The sequence below is a fragment of the Rhodamnia argentea genome, chromosome 4 (genome assembly GCF_020921035.1).
Source record: "Rhodamnia argentea isolate NSW1041297 chromosome 4, ASM2092103v1, whole genome shotgun sequence".
Lineage (NCBI taxonomy): Eukaryota > Viridiplantae > Streptophyta > Magnoliopsida > Myrtales > Myrtaceae > Rhodamnia > Rhodamnia argentea.
The window spans coordinates 30,410,700-30,430,479 of record NC_063153.1 but is presented as its reverse complement, the minus strand read 5'-3'; the positions used below and the strand labels follow the sequence as shown (position 1 = coordinate 30,430,479).

The following is a 19,780-nucleotide window of genomic DNA, read 5'->3' as shown; positions in this document are numbered from 1 at the left end:
CCTTGTATCTTTCAAAAGAGCCATCTACACGAAGCTTGACCCGAAAGACCCATTTACAACCAATGGGTTTACAATGCTGAGGAGATGGTACAAGCTCCCATGTCTAATTTTTTAGTAGTACGGTGTACTCTTGGGCCATAGTTGCTTGCCAATTTGGGTCTTTTACTGCCTCACTGTAACAAGATAGTGGGGATGGGACCGCTACCGAAGTGGCGAGTGCATAGGTATAATCCTTTTGCACATGTGGGCGAGGAATGGTGCCATCTTGAAGTCCGGTCACCATGGGGTGGGCTGGTAGAGCCGGTTGTGGTGGCGGATCGCTAGTCTGCTAGATTGTGGTCCGTAGGATAGTTTCAGCGGTAAGAGAGGGCACTTTTGGTTGCGGTTGGAGAGATACTGAGCAAGAGGTGGTAGGATTGCTGTGTACAGGTGTCGATATGTGGGACGCATCGGTCCTTGGCTCCTGCATATGTGAATTATCATGTTGTAAATGTGTCAATGGGGGAACATAAAGAGGTAACTCTAATGATGCTGGTGGAGACATATTTAATGATACGTCGGTAACACGAACAACAAATGGAAAAATAATCTCATCAAAAATGGCGTCTACAATTGTATAGAACCGTTGTTTGAGAGAATAGCAGCAATAGCCCTTCACACCCGATGGATATCCCAAGAAAATACACCGATGTGACATGGGCTCTAGTTTGTGCTTAGCATAGGGTCGTAGGATCGGGGTACACAGCACAGTAAAAAACCCAAAGATGCTCAATGGGTGGGGCGTTAGAAAAGAGCATTTCCTTGGGGGAGCGCTGCTGGAGAACAGGAGTAGGCAATTGGTTGATAATATGAACTACACTTTCAAAATCAAAATCCCAAAAATAAGAGGGAATAGATGCATAGTGCATTATAGCTAGACCCATTTCAACAACATGCCCGTGTTTGCGCTCAGCCGAACCATTTTGAAGGGCCAGGCGAGGACAGGATGTCCATTTGTAAATGCCAAGCTCCTGCAGCAATTTATTAAAAGATGAAGAAAGAAATTCTCCGGCGCAATCACTTTGGATAGCTTTAACTCGAATATTGAGCTAGTTTTCAACAAAGTTTAGAAAGACCACAAAGATATGTAAAAATTGATCACGAGGGTTGAAGACATAGAGCTAGGAAAATTTGGAGTAATCATCAATAAAGCAAACATAATATTTATTGTTTTGATGAGATATCACAGGAGCCGGCTCCCAAATGTCAAAATGAATTAATTCTAGGGGAGCCGTGGACCTATGAAAAGTGGGAGGATGAGGATAACGATGACTCTTGCTAGATGCACAAGCTGAACAATTTGGTTGAATAACTGACGATTTATTGAACATGAGAGAAATAGTGGAATATGCAACATGGCCTAAACGATGATGCCAATGGACAAGAGAGCTAGATTGAGATAGGTGATAGGCTGAAGGAAAAAACTTGGATTGTCCTGGCATTTGATAGAGTCCTTGATAAGGTTCCCTTGGAAGAGAATCTTACCCATATGGCGGCACTTCACGGAAAAACAATTAGGTGAGGCAATGAAATCACAATTGTTTTCTTGTGAAAATTGCCGAATGGAAAGTAAGTTTTTCTTTATAGAAGGAACAACTAGGACATTAGAAAAATGAAATTTTGGGAAACAAGAGTACATGTACGGGTTATTGAGAGGCTAGACCCATTACCTATGGTACCATGTTGGTTGCTTGTGTAGGGTTGAAGAGAAGACAATTGAGAAGGATTGTTTGTGACGTGGTGTATTGCATCGAAATCTGGATACCACAGGTCCGAAAAAACTGATGGGGGTGGTGGAATTTTAGTAATATGGAGCTGTGGTACTGAATTTAAAGATTGGGGTGGAAGCCCACGATCATGGCACACATTAGCTCGGTGGCTAAAGTGATTGTAAAGTTGGCATCGAACATTACCCTTTCTTTGATTCCTGTAATTGCCTGCATTTGGTGAGTAATTTGAGGCTGAATTTCGTGGGCCAAAGTGCTGCTCACTTGTTGCACAAGCCATTGTGACCTATCCACATGAGAAGGAACCTGTTGTGGTGCTTGGTGTGCTGTCTGTGTCATGAACGCTGCTGGAGGGGAGATAATGGGCTCAAGCAAGTCAAGCCATGCCTCATGAGCCAAGAGCAGCCCATGTAGAGACTCACGTGTAAAGGATCGGTATTGACTTTGAACGGAGGTCGATACTATTGAACTTTGATATTCCGCTCTGAACCCCCCTAAACAAGTGAGTTTGATATTATTGTGAAGAGATGTTCTCACCAATCGAGGCAAGTTGATCAACAAGGAAGGCTATTTGTTGAAGATATTCGGTGATTGTTTGATTTCCCTTGCGGAGAGTCCGAAGTTGCATTCGCAGATGTGTGGCATGAGCACCGTTACGTGCCGCCTATGATTGAGCTAAGAAGGACCATACGGCTCTTGAAGAGTCCAAATTGGAGAGCTGTGCAACGATGTTGTCGGCTATGGAATTGAGAATCCACCCGAGGGCAATTTGATCTCGGGTAAACCATGTTTCATATGCTAGATTTGGTGAACTTTTGATGACACCATTCTCACTGATTTCGGTGATAGTATGTGGAGGGCATGGCTCGGTTCCATCCACAATCGATAGGAGTCCACCGGCTCGGAGGAAGGGGAAGAGGCATGCCCTCCATATGATGAAATTGTCTCCGGTTAATTTGATACCAACTGCAGGACTTGTGATCGATCCCGATGAGCCTCCTGTGGAAGGGATGAGAGGACACAGTGGGACAAAATTCTTGATGAGGTCCGTTGGATTATCAACACTTGGGATTGGGTTGCTTGTTGCTTGATTGTTAGCAGCGGTGCTTGGGGAAGGTGGGGTGATGGATGAATTTGATTTGTTTTCCATTTATGCTTTCAAACGATATGGCTCTAATACCATGTAAAAAACAATGAACTAGCAAGAAGAGATTGAGTGGCAATTGCCAATAAGTACTTTGTGTTTCATTGATAAGATTTTTGTACATACTTTGGCTATGCGGTGTGGTGTCTCTATATAATACGGGCTAGAGCTATAGAATCAATGAAGGACACAATCATGATCTCTTTTCTTTGGAAAGAATTGATCTTGATTGATGAGTAATTGGTGGAGAGATCACAATTGATTGAGATCGTGCTTGATGAGCAAGCAAAGAAGAGATTGTGGCCGTTTGAGATTGTGATTGATGAGCAAGTGATGGAGAAATTGTAGCAGAATCGGGACACGTCATCGTTTCCTTTGACACATAGGATTTTTATTCGCCATATCTTTTGATTCCAAACTGTAGAATCTCTGCTGCATTTTATTTTTGGTCGTAATCCAAAAAGGAATGTTTTTCACTTGGTGTACGGGTTCAACCATTTTTGGCAATCGAGACGCCTTTTGAATCAATCCCTTCGGAGAAACGATAACAATCCAACACGAGCCTCTCTGTTCCGATCGATGTCAAAGATGTCACGGAAATGATCTTTGGAAGACATATTCCCACAGCAAGTGTCAAGCCAAAAAGTGTATCGGCTTTCCATTTCTCTCACAAATGGGATTCATGTGAACAATGAACTCACTCCCACTTAGCCCAAGTTTACCTTCAAACATCGCACCCCCGAGCAAATATAGCAACCACCACTTTCGCCATAACCATTTCTTTTTTATGGTGAAGAACGAAGGATCCGAAAGCAAAAGAAGTTGCTTGGAAGGGGATTATTGAGGTTTGCTTCACCCGGACTTATGCAAGAGGATAGAGAAAAGGTTCACTAGTCAATCTGGAGTCAATGCATGAGGAACCATTGGATCATGCAATTAAATAGAGAATCGATTATATAACAGGTCTTTTGGTGATTATTATGCTAACAATCTATTTTGGACCACAAAAAATAAATAACAATTAATTAAAAATTACATATATATATATTTTAATCGATGAATGTTGATTCATTCTAAAACTACATATATATGTTTCAAATTATGTGGTGAAATTCGCGGCAAATTCTTAAGTGGGAATATTGCTTTTTATCTTTTGTTGTGGATAGTAATGATTTGATTGCCTCGGGTTTGGTTCAATTCATATGCTGAAGACATTGTGTGTCAAGTTAATAAATTTCATGCTTGATATCATTTGTTACTTGAATTCGGGGTAGGCCAATAGAATATAGCAGTTTATTTCACAGGAAAGTTAGTCCACCCCTTATGAAGTTAATCAAGTGGTTGATTGTGAAGCAAGGCAGGACATCATCAGTTGAAAAATTGTCCAAAAAATTCTAAATCTTTTTCATTAGTATCAATTCAATTTTAAACCTTTCAACTGTGCGAATTCAATACTAAATATTTTATATCTGTGTCAATTGTGTCAATCTAGTTAATTTTGATTAGAAATCGCTGACGTGGCTCTCATCGACACCGATATGAATATTTTTTTTAAAATATATTTTTCCTCGCTTAAAAAAAAATTGACGGCTTGCGGGCTTTGCTGGAACAGAAAACCCCGGTGACTTTGTCATTCGAAAAGACTCTTCTATCCTTTTCTCGGAAAGGAGGACAGATATATACTATGAGCCCAAATAAGTACTCATAAACAGTAGGAAGAAAAGCTATTAAACCTAGTCGGTCGTCTCCCTCGAGAGAAAAGAGAAATTTGCTGGTCTATGTGAACAGAGGAAAAGGATGAAGCTAGAGACAAAGTTCCAGGTCTATATGCTTTTCTTGCTCATCACTAATTTACACATTGATTCGGAAAAGCGTAGGTATTGATCTAATCTTTTAAAGATTAGTGATTATTAAAACTTTTGAGTAATTTCGCCTCGCTTCGCTTGCGTGTGCCCGGTGCCTCGGGTGCGCTTTTCGCCTTTTGACTACACTGATTGTGCATGCTATCGTGGACCTCGGAATCCTTTGGATGTACATCATAGAGAGGGCATTGCCTGGTAAAGGGCGAGAAAAAGATACCTTGCTAATTGAGGGTGCAAGGCCTGCAGGCACCGATATCTTAAAATAAGGATTGCATCCGTGAAGGGCCTGCCGTCTCTATATATCATATGGTCAAACCTCGAGTCCCAAGTAGAAGAGCAATCTCGCTTCCCTTGTGATGTTACAAAGGATTCAAGTTGAAATTATAAAATTTTTAAATTTTGTAATAGGTAATGTACTTTCTTCTTCAAAATTGGAAGCTGTACTTTCATGAGACACCAAGTACCTAAAAGTAAACAATGAAGAGGTTATGTTATACCATTTTGATGGATTGGCTCAATTTTAAGTTGTTTCCTTCTATTAGTAATTAGAACATCAGTCCATGTGCATGAGACGAGTCTTTAGTGCCTGAATCAGTGATGCTTGGCTGCACTAAGATTCATACCATTTTTCCAATGGGACTTGACTCAAGACAGACTCAAGACAGTTTCTTTAAGTGTTTTTGTTCGAATCTAAGCAAATACAGACTATATAGTTGCTTTCATATGTGCATCTCAAGATACAGAATGAGTTGCATGTTGCTCTGCAATGCTAGCTCTTTGATAGTCGAGCTTCATGCTGTTCGGTTGGCATGTGCTAATGTCATTATGTATCGTTGTTTGCCAGCTCGAAAAGATGATTGATGAGCACAAGTCAAAGATACGTAAAATTGAACGAGCTCTTGAAGTGGCTAAGGTATTTATATCTACATGCTCTGTTTTATGTTATTGAAACCTGAGATGACCCTCCTGTGATATCCTTTGTGCTTTCCAGGAGGAACTACTGAAGGCAAAGATTGAAGCTGCTTCAAAGCATAAGGAGCTGACTGAGGCACAAGACCAGAACCGTTGTTAAATCTTAAAACAGTTTTTTCTGTGTTGCGGTGTTTCTTTTGTTTGACAGACCTCTTTTTAAATAGTCTTTTCAGAATTGATTGTGAGAATAACATTCGTTTTCAAAAATCTCCATAACTAAGTAGCACAATAGTGGTTTTCCATGCTTGTCTGAAAATTTGAAAGAAGTTAAGCTAGAACATGTCTTTGGGTGATATTCTAATGATAGGTAGGAAATGATGATATTGAAATTGATTAACTCTGTGAAAAAGATTCCCAATCACAATATTTCACTGCTCTTCACATTATATGATGTGTTGCGAGCATATTTACGTGGATAGTACTTGGTTAATCTTGGAAACATGATTTTTGAGGATTCAAGAATCATCTTGTGCTAAATTACGCAGGTGAATGACTGTATGATATGATCAATCTTGGGCCTCACCATGTTATATTCTCTCTATCATCTCTAGAAGTTGATGCATTTCATTTTATGCTCAGGTTCATGGTGCATGGCTCCCACATTGGCTGGCGGTACATCTTTCTCAATTTCAGGTAGTTCTTGTCTTGTGCTATCTTGGTTCATAAAAGCTGTCATTGTGATGTGATGATCATTCACTTGCAGTCCTTCATTGTGTTGCACTGGAATGTACATGGAAAACCTGTGATGAATATTATTATTCAGAACGTACGGTTTATATTGCCAAGTTGTGAGTATTGTAATTGGAAAGGGTCATCCCTCGGTTCACAGTACTGTCATTGCCAAGTTGTGACTTTGTGTTATTTACTTTCTATACTGTGCTTGACCATGGTGAAGATTTCTCAATCTGCAAAGTGGGCTGAACCTCACCTTGAGACGATGAAGATGGTAAGCTATGTTTTTCTTGGGAATGTTGATGGTGTATTGATCTGATCACTGATCTAGCTCTGCTTGAAAGTTAAATGAGCATGGTGGATCATATACTAATCGTACATGCTAAATATCAGTACTATAATCAGAAATTATTCATATTCCCTTTTTCTCTGAAGGAGTGGATTCCAGCATTAAAGGAGCACTACTTGACAGTAGAAACCTCTTTCGAGCCGCATCTGCATTCTCTGGCTACAAAAACCCTTGAGGTTTATGAGTCATCTAAGAGTGCTCTGGCTCCACACTTGATTAACGTTGAGGAAGTTGTCGATCCCTATTACCAGGTGGATAAGATATGAGATCCCTTGTCTCTTCATCTTGTTCAAACATCTTTGTTAAGGCTATTGTCCTGTTCTGCAGGAAGTGAAGAAGTTCAGCAAGCCACATATCCATAGCATTGGTGTTGTGACAAAACCTCATGTTGATAAACTAAGGTTGACCTTGAAGCCATACACAAAGGAAGCGGATCGTGTCTATGGGAAATTCTTAAAGTCTGCTTCAAGTTATCATCATCAGGTACTGGTGCATGTACTGATTTGAAAAGACAACATTCTATATTCCTGTATGGTCATGATTTTGAGGTGGTCGTTCATACTTGGTTGAGTTGTTTACTGTCAAATTCCTTTTACATTTTTGGCTATTCTTGATTGATTTGTCCAGCTGCGAGATATTATATGCTTCTTTAATCCTAAATGTTGCCTCTCGTTCCTCTAGATGAAGTCTCTTTGAACGAGTTGGCTGTGCCTTTCTTAGAACAGAAAGAGTTTTCAGCCTACCTCGACTTTGATTGTATCAATCGATTTTTTTTTTATTTCCGGTTGAACAATGCCTCCTGGTTTTTCTATGTTGGATAATATATACTATCTGCACATATTGTGACTAGTTCTAATTTCTTGTAAGGTACAAGCCGTTATTAAAGAGACACTGAGAAAGCATGAGTTGACAACACCGCTTGCAACTGAGGAGTTTGCGGGGTTTGCGGTATGTTTTCATGAGTTGCTCTCTTATCACAGTTTTTCACATTTTTACTGTGATAGTGACTTCCCTCGTTAATAATTTCCTTAATCAATTGTATTTAGGCATCTGCTTTAACAATCATTATTCTCTTGGAGTTTCTCTCAGCCTTGGTTGGGTGAGCTTCATATGATCTATTTATCCCCTACGAGTTTGTTAAATTGCTTTATTTGGTTGTCGCCTATTTCGTAGTTGGAGGATGAACTGTTTTCTAGTTTAGTTTTCTACACTGAGATTGATATTCCATTTGTATATTTTCTGCAGCAAAAAAGCCAAGAAATCTGCATGAAATGCTCGAAAGAATCATCAGAAGCATGAGGTATAAACTGACAGACTGCACAATTTCTAAATGTAGCATAAGTGGTTCATTCGGAGAAATATGGTCATAACTGTGGTGGTTTGTTGTATGGTCACATGTTCATAGTTGAATTTCATGTCATTTTGAAGAATTGGCACTTTATGTGAGCATTCACCAATAGCTCACTCAGATTGTTTTACAGATGTGGGTTCCTGCATGTCGTGTGGCTCTCTCCGGTTGTGAAGTCTTATTCTCGTGAATGATCTTTCAGTTTTGAAGCATTCTGTTTATTGTTTACATGAAAACGAAAGCTTGAAAAGTTTCCACTGGAAAAGGTGTAGTTTTTTTTAGGGCAATTCAGGACTTCATGCACCCTTTGCGCACTGTGTTTCATGTCGGGGGTGTAACTTAAACATTTTTTCTAGAGATGTTACTTGACATTTTTTTCTGATGAGTTTCTTCAGAATGAGTGGGACTAGGAAGTTGCTCTCATGCGTCTAAGATGAATTCTGCTATTTATAGCTGAAAACATGCGATCGGAACAGATAATTGCTGAAACATTTGCTCTTTCTTGGATCAGCAGAGTATAATATGGACTGAGCATTAACGACATCGAGCGTAAGTAACATCGGACACACGTTATTTCCAGCCTTTTTAGCAATTATGGAGAACCCGCATAGCCCAACGATCTTTTAAGTATTTTTCCAGCAGTGAAGCTTCCTGAATTTTACTTTTTTGAGCCGGAAGAGATGAGTCATAAAAGTTGATAAAGCTCGAAAACTCTCACGTCCAAGCTTTATATGATCTTTGAATTTTCAAATTGAGGATTATGACTGGTTTGTTGAAACAAGTCAATAATATCGGGATGGTCACCATTACAAAAATGAATAGAACGAAATAAATAAAATTTAAGAGAGTTCATTACATACATAACCACGTACATTACAAATTGTATTAAACTCGCACGAGATTGAGTAGCTACCTGTCATCCTTTGTTTTGTTAGTTGTCTTCTTCCAATTTCTTTGATGGGGAAACAGGAGAGAGCACGTGCCATGTGCTCTGCCTTAAACGGCGTCCAAAAAGGAGAGAGCACGTGCACGTGCTGCCCTTTCACACACAGGTGAAGTTCCCCGAAACTTGCTTCCTTGAGATTGGTGCTCCAAAGAATTTTTGTCTTGAGATCCACGACAAAAATTATAATAGGTCGTACCCGCTTTTCTATGGACTAACCTCTCTACCTGTCCCCTAACGATCGGCTTCATAGAGCTCGGACATCTGCTTTTGCTGAACTGGTGCCACTTTGGTGCTTCATTTTTTCTCTGCGACCGGTTGAGATGGAAGGGTGCGACTATGAAGTTTTCTTGAGTTTCAGAGGACCGGACACACGCACGGGCTTCACTGATCATCTCTATACCCGTCTCACAGATGCAGGAGTCGGTACATACAGAGACGATGAAGATCTCCGCATCGGTGAAGAGATCGGCCCAGATTTGCTTGGAGCGATTGAGCAATCGAAGATCTCCATACCCATCTTCTCTAAAAATTATGCTTCAAGTAAATGGTGTCTGAAGGAGTTGACCAAGATGGTGGAGTGTCGGAAAAGGAATGGACAGGTAATCATGCCCATTTTCTACTATGTCAAACCATCCGAGGTTCGATACCAAACCGGAGATTATGGTGAGGCGTTGCTTGAGCACGAAAACAAGAAGCGAGAGGGTGATGAGACCATCCACAAATGGAGAGCTGCTCTCAATGAGGTTGGGGGGTTAAAGGGATGGAACGTAGAAAACGTGGCTAACAGGTACCTCGTTATCTTCCAGCCTTGACTGACGCCATGATACAGGAGACCATGAAATTCGCGTACAGTGGCTTCTCTGTAGAAAATTTCCTTCCTTTCTTTTTTTAAACTTGGAAAAATTGTGTCTATGCCGGTTCCCTTTTTTGGAGTAGTGTGCCAACAATCTAATCGGACATCAAATCTTTAGGACACAAACTGTGAAATGATTTTTTTTGCGTATTTATGTAGTGAGTGGCATATTAATATTCGTGAAAACTAACTTATGTTGTATGCTGAAAATTGTTGGATCGCTTGTTTATTATTCATAACAGTTAAGACATGTTCCATATGTCAAAGAAGAAGCTATTTTTGAGGAGGAGAAGCTTGTTTACACATCAGAGGCACCCGTAAACATAAATCAGTCTTTCTTCCTCTTATTAGCAAGTTATAGTGATAACCTACAGTACTTTGACCGTCGCGTAATTGTTTGGATGTTGCATAATGTTTGAGCATCTGTCATAAATTCGTTCTTCCTGATGAGTGCACTGCGGTATGTTCCATTTGAAGTTGCCCTTCTTGTCGCATTTCGTGTCTTCCACAGACTCCGATCAATTCCCGATGTCATAGATTTCTGCTCGTCTCTTCTAACGTACTTTCTACTTTTCCTTGGCCCTTCTCATCATATTTTGTCAGGCACGAAGGACAACTAGTTAAACAAGTCGTTACTAGCATTTTAAATGAGCTGAAGAAGGCCTATTTGGTGGTTAGTGACTTCTTGGTTGGCGTTGAGGACACTGTGAAAGAAGTTCTGGGGATGATAGGCACTGATACTGATGATGCAAAGATCGTGGGAATCCACGGAATGGGGGGCATCGGAAAAACTACTCTTGCCAAAGTAGTCTACAACAAGCTTTCTCGAGACGTTGCTGATTGTTGTTTCCTTGCTGATGTTAGAGAAACTTCACATTCAAAAGGAATTGTGTGGTTGCAAACTCAACTAATCTCAAACCTCTCACAACAAGCATATACAAGAATCATCAACATGGATGAGGGAATAAAGACAATAGAAGATAGATTTTCAAGGAAGAAAGTTCTTATTCTTCTTGATGATGTTGATGAAAAGAGTCAATTAACTGCACTTTTGGGGAGGCGAGGTTGCTTTGGTCCAGGAAGTAGGATACTTGTAACAACAAGAAATGCAAATATTCTGCGTGCATTTGGAGTAAAGTTGACTTATTCAGTTGGTGTTTTGGATCCCAAAAGATCCCTACAGCTATTCAGCAAGCATGTTTTCAGAAAAGATCACCCCCCAATTGAGAAAATGGAACAATCTAGAGAAATTGTGAAGATAGCCCAAGGTCTTCCATTGATCCTGGAGGTTATGGGTTCAACTTTATTAACATGTGGACAAACAAAAGAAATGTGGGATGATTACTTGGTAAAGTGGAAAAAAGGTCACATTGAGAGTTTTAGAAGTAAGTTGATGATTAGTTATGAAGCATTAGATCCTAGTCAGAGACAAATATTTCTTGATATAGCTTGTCTTTTTGATGGATATGATAAAAGTTTAGCAATATACATGTGGAGAGACAGTGGTTTATGCCCAACAGAAGGTCTTGAAGTTCTTCAGTTGATGTCATTGATTAAAATCGGAGAAGATAATAAGCTGTGGATGCACGATCAGCTCAAAGATCTCGGTAGAGAAGTAGTTTCTCAAGAAAGTGGTGGCAAATTACATAAGCAAAGTAGGGTGTGGAATGATGACGACATATTGAAGATGCTACTGAGAGAGAAGGTAAATCCTAGATCCAATTTTCTTTGTATATGAGAATTCACAATTTAGTAATTAGAGGCACTCTTCCCTTCAGTGAAAACAATCACAATTGACTCAACATATAGAATTTTAAAATTTCCACATAGTTTAAAACATTCACGGATTGTTAAATTCATTAAAGCATGTCGGTGCTCTCCAAATTGGTCTACAAGAATGATGAGACCGAACTTAGTATATTTACATACGCCCAATTTTCTGGATACGAACTTTGCCTCAAATTCAAAGATGACCTAGATTGTTCTCTTAATTAGCTGACGGCATCCTTCTTTTCAATTAACTTTTCTTGTTTGCTCATTTAGAGAAATGCAAAGCTCGAAGCCCTCCGCTTGAAGTTTGAGGAAAGGTCAGAATATCGTTCCACTATGGATGGATTTGCACTGCTACCATATCTAAGGTTCCTTCAGGTGGATAGCAGACGCCTCGCTAATGAGAAAGCCGGTCTTTTTTTCTCCCAAGCTTCACTTGTTTTGCATAACTTGATTACGACCCCAATGGACTTTTTACTGACCGAGAACCAACTCCTTCCGAGTTTAAGATGGCTCTCTTGGCATTGTTTTCCTCGGCAGATACTCAAGTTAAGTAATTTTTCTTTGACAAATTTGGTCGTTCTTGATTTTTCATGGAGTACAATTACTCACGATTGGGACGGATGGAGACATATTAAGGTACCCTCAGCTCTAAATAAGTCTTCTTATTAGTGTGTTCATTATCTTCATTTAACATATTTACCGACAATTGTCTTGTTGGTGTTACAGAGAGCTAAGAAATTAAAAGTTCTTGACCTTTCGGAGTGTTGCCACTTGACCAAGACTCCTGATTTCTCTGGGCTCTTGATGTTGGAGAGATTGATTCTCGAACACTGTTACAGATTGACTGAAGTCGACTCGTCAATCGGTCAACTAAAGCGCATGGTTTTCTTGAATTTGCGGTATTGTGGGGCTCTTCATTATCTGCCAAATGAGCTGGGTGGATTGCCATCTCTCACAGAACTTCTCCTTGACCATTCTGACATACGAGAAATTCCTGATTGGTGGGGTACAGAAAACCTGGGAAATCCTCACGTTCAAACTTCACCATCAGCAAAAGCAGGGGATTCACTCAATTGTTTAACTTCGCTGGTGACACTTTCATTAGACAGGACACTGATTACTCACCTACCCGACTCCATTGGATCGCTGACAAATCTCGAATGCTTATCTTTGAAGGGATGCAGCCAAATTGAGAAACTTCCTTACTCCATTAAGGAATTACGATCATTGACCGAGTTAGATCTATCCCATATAGGACGCACCGACTTACCTGACTCTATGGAAAGTTTGGAGAATCTAAAAGCATTGAAGTTATGCATGTATGAAAGTGCGGATGTATCATCCCTACCTAAACTTCCAGAAAGCTTGACTTCTCTGGCATTCTTATCTCTTAGGCAAATAGCCTTTCCTGATCTTTCCAACTTGATCAATCTGAAGCTACTGATGTTATTCGTCGCCACAGTGCTTGAGATCCCTGGCCCATCTGAGTTGGCGTGGCTTGGGAGATTAACCAAATTGGAAGTCTTGACCTTGGGTTTTCCAAGCATTACAAACCTACCTCCTGAGTTAGGTGCGCTTCCTCACCTGAAGACTCTTCAACTTTTCAATTGCTTTGCTCTGGAATGCATTCCGCAGATTCCCTCTGGTGTCACAAAACTTCATATTGGAGATTGCCGGTCACTAACCACACTTGATATCTCATATTTGAAGAACCTATCAGAACTCTATGTCTTGGGATCACCTGTAGAGGATCTTTATGGGAGTGAACTTTCAGACAATCTGGAAGAACGGAAGATAAGTAGGGACTATGGGGTCGGTTCACGAATAAGTTTTATGGAGATGTTGTTTCAACAGCACGGACTACAACAACGTGGCTGTTTAAACTACAATTGTGCAATTGAGTTCTTGTGTTAATGAAAGGGACGACTAGTTAAGATTCAAGATCATGAATATAAAAGGTACGATCGTGTTCTCAATGTGTACGAGCTATTCCCAAATTCTTGGAATTTTACAATTTTTTTTTTTAATCCCTTAAGAGAGGGCATTTGCCATCATATTTACTTATTGAGAGTACTTCATACCGTATGAACATTTAGGTGGCCTATATGATTGTTGAATGTCCTTATCGCAGCATAAATGGTATAGTCTTTAGGGATCAAGTTAAACAAACCTAAAATTATGCTCACTTTATCTGAATCTGTTGTTGTCCAGCTCGATTCTTTCTCCTATTATGTCTTGCCTTTCCTCAAACCCCAATCTTTCTTCATCATATGAAATCTCTGTGTTTATGCGCGCTGTAATTCCATTTGAAGATGATATATTCTATTAGCAAATCTCTTTTGCTTTGCGGTGATCTTTTGAAATTGCTTGCAGCTATTACCAGGGCATCCCTGAGGCTGTCAGACTGAGAGCAAAGAGGCGGATGTGCATGCTGATCCAGAATGACTAACAAAAATAATCGGAATTCCCTGTGTTTGCATAGGATTCTTAGTCCCGGAATCTTTTGATTCCTCAATGTAGAATATTGGCTGCCTTTTTCTTTTTGGTTATAATCCGACAAAGAGTGTTTCCACTCAATGTACAGGTTCAACCCTTTATGGCAATCCAAATGCCTTTTGATTCAGGGATGAATTATTATTCGATCGTGGCTATAATTATTGGTAACGGTCACTGGTTTTATAGCAATGACTTGCTGCAATGTTGGGGTCCATGGGGTTTACGGTGGTCCGCCCATGTAGGCAACCACACCCCACGTCAACAGTTGAAAAGGCATCATTGAAACGACATCTTTACGTCGATACATATGTCCCCCCTCTCTGTCGGTTTTAAGATGTGAGGAACAAGAAAGAACAGAGACGATGACAATATCTCTCCCTTCTTCTCTCCGGAACGTCAAAGGGGCGACGGATTCTCTCGCTGCATTGTGTACATTTAATCTGTGAAAAGCGAGGTACGTCCGTTACGTGATGTATTTCTTCGATCGGTGATTCAAGATGATCTAGGGCTTGTTAATTTCGTGTAATCCGCTGCGTATGTTAATCGGGATCGGTTCCCTTCATTGGTATCAGAGCCATTATACCTTGTTTCCCGATCACATACGGATTTTTGGTGAATTTTGTGTTCTCTTATTTTTGGCAAATCATTTTTCGAGGCTTTTTTTTTTTCTGGCCAGGGAGTTTTTCGCCGATTGCGGCCAAATTCCGGTGAACCATCACTTGGCTTCGCACCAGCAGGGTCGTTTTGCCATGGGGAACAAAAACCCTAAATTTTCTCGGCATTTGGTTGCTTATCGAAGACGAATTTCGTGATGGAAATTCGCGGGTTAGGGTTCCACGTCCGAACGGTTTTCGCTCGATTCCGGGAAAAATTCTTCTTTATTTTCGTTGATTCTTAGGTCCATGTGATCGTGTTGACGATTTCTTCAAAACCCACAAATTATTTTAATTTATAGTGGGCTGTCGGAGGAGAATCGGGCGATGGTTTTCTCAGCAGAGACGGTGAAGTCGCGGAGGGATGAGTACTGTTCGCGAAAGAAAATCGTCGCAGGAAGAAGAAGTTTCGGGCAGTGGGGGAGTTTCCCATGAGATTGCCCACGTGGGAGAGTTTTTTCTTTTTTTATATAGTATTAAAATAAAAATAAAAAAAAGGAGGACAAATGTCGAAAGTGGGATTTGAACCCACGTCCCCCACATTAATGTCCAGTGCCCAGGACCGCTCGGCTATGTCGGCTTCAATGGTTTGAAATGGTGCAATAAATTTAAGAAGGGGTACGTGCCTGATAGTAAAATAAAATTCTGGTTTTGCTCCTAGACGTGTGCATAACTTTTTTGGCCCCCTGATTTGCGCCAGAATTTGTAGTTCTGTCCCTAAAAATTTCCAAAATTTCATTTTGACCCCAATTTTTTGGGAAATTACAATTTAGTCCTTGGAGCTTTTTGAAAATTACGATTCGGTCCTTGAATTTTTTTTGAGAAATTATATGTTGACCTTGTTGGCCGACCGTTGACTAGTCAAAGCAAAAACTTTGACCGGCTCATGTGGATGCATATGAGCACCGTTTAGGGCTTATGAGGTACCGTTGCGTTCGTCTCGAAATTATCTTCGATTTGATATATTATTTGGACATATTTTCTGAATATAAAATTATTAAAATGCGTATGAAAATCCATGATGTACGTTTCTTTTTGGGGCAATTTTCATGTTTAAAAATATAAAATGGAGGATGGCTTAGATATAGATAGCCATATTGTGTAGAGCTTATTTTGTTGATAGCATGTATAATGTTTAAGGTACTTGCTATTTGTATCCTGTAATCTATATATGATTTGATGTTTAGATTATTTGTATATTAGTTCAAATCATGCTATGCCATGCTATGATTACATGATATAGGGATCATAGTATACTTTATGATCTTTATCCGTGTGGGGAGTTCGATAAAGTTTTAGTAACTTTAGTGAACTCAATTTTACATAAATGATTATATTAATGATAATTTCAATCGAGGATTCTTGGACGATGATTGGGAACATAGTGAACTTTCGAATCTGAGGTCTTATATGAAATTATTCATTAATATAATTGGTTAGTGTAAAATAGATGCATAAATGTTAGGCATTGATAGTTCGTGAATACATGTCTATAGAACTTTGTGTTCAAATACAATGGCTTTAGCTTCTTAGAAATCGTAGCTAAGCTTGACCAAAGAAAGAAATTGGACGGCGAAAATTATAAAAAACTGGAATAGGATCCAGTATGTGCTAGAAGAGCAAGAAGCACTATAAGCTCTTAACCTAGTTATGGAAGAACCCGAAGATGCGAATACTGCACAAATTTCAAAAGGGAAAAAGAAGCATTTGCTACATGGAACAAGATGAACTCCATTGCATGCATTATGTTGCTGGGCAACATGAAGAATGATTTTATACGTGAGTTTAGGCATTTCTAAAAATGCCAAAGTCAAGTGGGAGGCATTAAAAACTAAGTTTGGTTAGACATCGGTCACCAACTTGAGACATATCACTAGAAGATTTGACACTTATATGATGCCTCATGGGCAGAATATGAAATCGCATTTTGTGGCGTGTGTCAAACATGATAAGTGAACTGTAAGATACATGCCATATTTTGAAGACTGATGAGTAGCAAGTGCAAACAGTAATATGTTATTTACCTCATAGCTGTGTGCATATGAATATCCACTTAATCCATAATAAAAAGTAAAGACTTTTTTGATGATGCTATGCAGCATCTTTAACTAGAGTCGGTCCGCCTTCCGGCAGCTAAACTAGATAATGACATTTGTTATGCTGGTTCTAGCTCATATGGGGGTTTGTGCTCCAAGCATAAGCATCAAGGTGGGTTTAAGAAGTGGAAATGACAAATGAATATATCCTTCCGGATAGAAATCGAAGTTTAACCAATATTAGAAAGGAAAACGTCCTTTCAAGAAACACATGTCAATAGTGAAGTGCTTTAGTTGTGGCAAGAAGAATTACTTTACTCACAATTGTTATGAGCCAAAGAAGTTAGACATCCTTTGTGCACTTGAGAGTGTTACTTATGTCTACAGTTTAGTCCTTGTAACTGAATCTCATCCTTTGTGGATTGTAGACGTGCGGACCACAGATCATGTAGTGAATGACAAAAATGCCTTAGTGGAATTTCAACGGGTTCCACTTGGAGCAAAGTGGATAAATGTGGGAAATAACTCCTGAGTGGAAGTTAAAGGGATTAGCACCTGTCAATTGAATATGCGCGTTGGTCGCACCCTATTCCTATATGATGTATTATGTGCTCCAAAAAACTCGACGGAATTTAATATTCGTGTTAGTTTTGGTTAAACTTGATTTCAGTTTGAACTTTCATAACGATGGTGGTGACTTGTCATTTGGAATAAGTTATTATGATTCTGGATGGTTTCATTGTGGTGATTGTTAAGTACAATAATGTGAATGTAAGTTTTTCCCTCTTTTCATCTTTTGTGTTGATATGAATATGTGGCATGTTAGGGTGGGTCATTTTGGCCAATAGCAAATATTTACGTAAGCCAAATATGGCTTATTGGGCAATATTGAAAATGTCGATTTGCCTATTTGTGAGCATGCCTTGTGGGAAAAACAAAAAGGAAACCATTTGGAAAAGAAACAAGAGCTGAGTTTCCTTTGCGGTTAATCCATTCGGACATATGTGGTTCAATGAATGTAAGAGGAGGATATGGAGCTGTTTAGGTCTATGATAGCATATGCTAATTTGCCTATCACCTTTTGAGGTGAAGCTTTATTGATTGCTGTCTAGATACTTAACCGTATGCCTTCTAAATCAGTTACTTCTACTCCATATGAGTTGTGGAAAGGTCGATAATAAGATTTGAGTTTTTTTAGACCTTAAGAATCTGCTGCCTATACTCATAAGTTCTCTTACATGTATGGAAAATTAGGCCCTAGAGGCAAAAAGAGTATCTTCATGAGATACTGAGAGCACTCAAAAGGGTACGTGGTATAGGTGAGCAAGAAAGTAAAAGTGTAACTGAATATCAATCACGAGATGTCACATTCTTAGTGAATGAATTTTCAAATAAGGGCGAGCTACATAAAAAAAAAAATATTCTCTGTTTCAAATCTTGGACAGTGATAATGATTTTACTAGAGCATCTTATCTAAGTGGGAGCAATGTGAGAAGTGGGGAATTTGCTTCGAACTAGTCTCAATTGCAACCACTTGATGTAAAAATGTTGTCATTATCTAATCCGAGTTAGAGCATAATGGAGAATGATGTACTAAGTGTACAATCTCCAATTTGGCGAACAAGTCGCAAAAAGCTTTCTCCGTCGACTCGTTGATGTTTAGATATTGAAGTTAAAAGCTTTTATGGTCGCTCCACAAAAAGAGAATGAGCCAAAGAATGTAAATGAGGCTTCGACTTGCCCCGATAAGGAAAAGTGGATATAAGCAATGGAAAAAGAGATGGAGTCAATAGGATCAAATCAAGTTTAGAAACTGATTGATCTTCCGCATGAACACAAAGCCATTGCGAGTAAATGAGTTTTCAAAATAAAGACTAAAGCTGATGGCTCGATTGAGAGATATAAGGCTCGCCTTGTGATGAAATGGTATAATTAATTCACCTCATTCCGGTAGTGATTAGTATAGATCTTGAATTACGTCAAATGGATGTGAATACTGTTACTCTCAATGGAGAATTAGTAGAAAAAATCTATGTGAAACAACCTATTGGGTTTGTTACTGAAGGGCCAAGAACAAAATGTATATCGACTTTTGAGATCGATATATGGCCTCAAGCGATCTTCGAGATAATGATATATACTTTTTCGTAATGCCATAGTGGTATATGGTTTTGTAATGACTAATGAGGATCATTGCGTATATATCAAAAGATCCAAAGATCAATGTGTGATCTTATCATTATATGTTGATGATATACTAATTGCTGAAAACAATATGAAGTTTGTTAATACAGTCAAGAATTGGCTATGTTCCAATTTTGAAATAAAAGTTATGGGTGAATCTGCATACATTCTTGGAGTTAAGATTTCAAGATATTTTTCAAAGAGATTATGATCTCTTTCACAAGAGACTTATATAGATAAAGTCCTTGAATAATTTCATATGCAAGAGAGAAAATCCAAAGATACTCCTATTATAAGAGGTGAATGCCTAAGTCACAAAATGTGTCATGAGACTTCATAAATAAATGAAAAATGGAAAGTGTTCCATCTGCTAGTTTTGTGGAAAGCTTCATGTGTGTTATGAAGTGTACTAGACCTAATACTTGTTATGCAGTTGGAATGACAAGTGTACCAGTCCAATCTAGGTCAACCACATTGGATTGCCGTCAAGTGATTCTCGAGGTATCCGAAAAGTACTGCTGATTTTTTGCTGAGTTATCAAAGTAGAGATCTGCGCTTTGAAGGCTACACCGATGTTGAATGAGGAAGAGGTTTAGATAAGAGGATCTACCTCTAGGATTGCATTCTTACTTAGCAATGGCGCCATATCATGGAGTAGTAGAAAGCAAACGTGTATAGCCTTATCCACGATAGAAATTGATCCCGTGGTGTTATCAGCAATAGTAT

At 39.2% G+C, this 19,780-nt stretch overlaps 3 protein-coding genes across 3 annotated transcripts; all 3 read left to right on the top strand.

Annotated features, from left to right (window-relative positions):
• Positions 1-5,625: 5,625 nt before the first annotated feature.
• Positions 5,626-7,785, top strand: LOC125314879. Its single transcript, XM_048278135.1, has 8 exons — positions 5,626-5,685; positions 5,764-5,820; positions 6,324-6,377; positions 6,448-6,511; positions 6,629-6,690; positions 6,852-7,016; positions 7,093-7,248; positions 7,633-7,785. Exons 1-8 carry the CDS (start codon positions 5,626-5,628, stop codon positions 7,783-7,785), a joined length of 771 nt encoding a protein of 256 aa, XP_048134092.1.
• A 1,594-nt stretch (positions 7,786-9,379) lies between these two features.
• On the top strand, positions 9,380-11,650 carry LOC125314877 (disease resistance protein L6-like). Its single transcript, XM_048278134.1, has 2 exons — positions 9,380-9,846; positions 10,516-11,650. The coding sequence occupies exons 1-2, from the start codon at positions 9,380-9,382 to the stop codon at positions 11,648-11,650; spliced, it is 1,602 nt and encodes a 533-aa protein (XP_048134091.1).
• Positions 11,651-12,564: 914 nt separating this feature from the next.
• On the top strand, positions 12,565-14,134 carry LOC125314876 (disease resistance protein RPV1-like). The gene is made up of 2 exons (XM_048278133.1): positions 12,565-13,526; positions 14,059-14,134. Exons 1-2 carry the CDS (start codon positions 12,565-12,567, stop codon positions 14,132-14,134), a joined length of 1,038 nt encoding a protein of 345 aa, XP_048134090.1.
• The last annotated feature ends 5,646 nt before the right edge of the window (positions 14,135-19,780 follow it).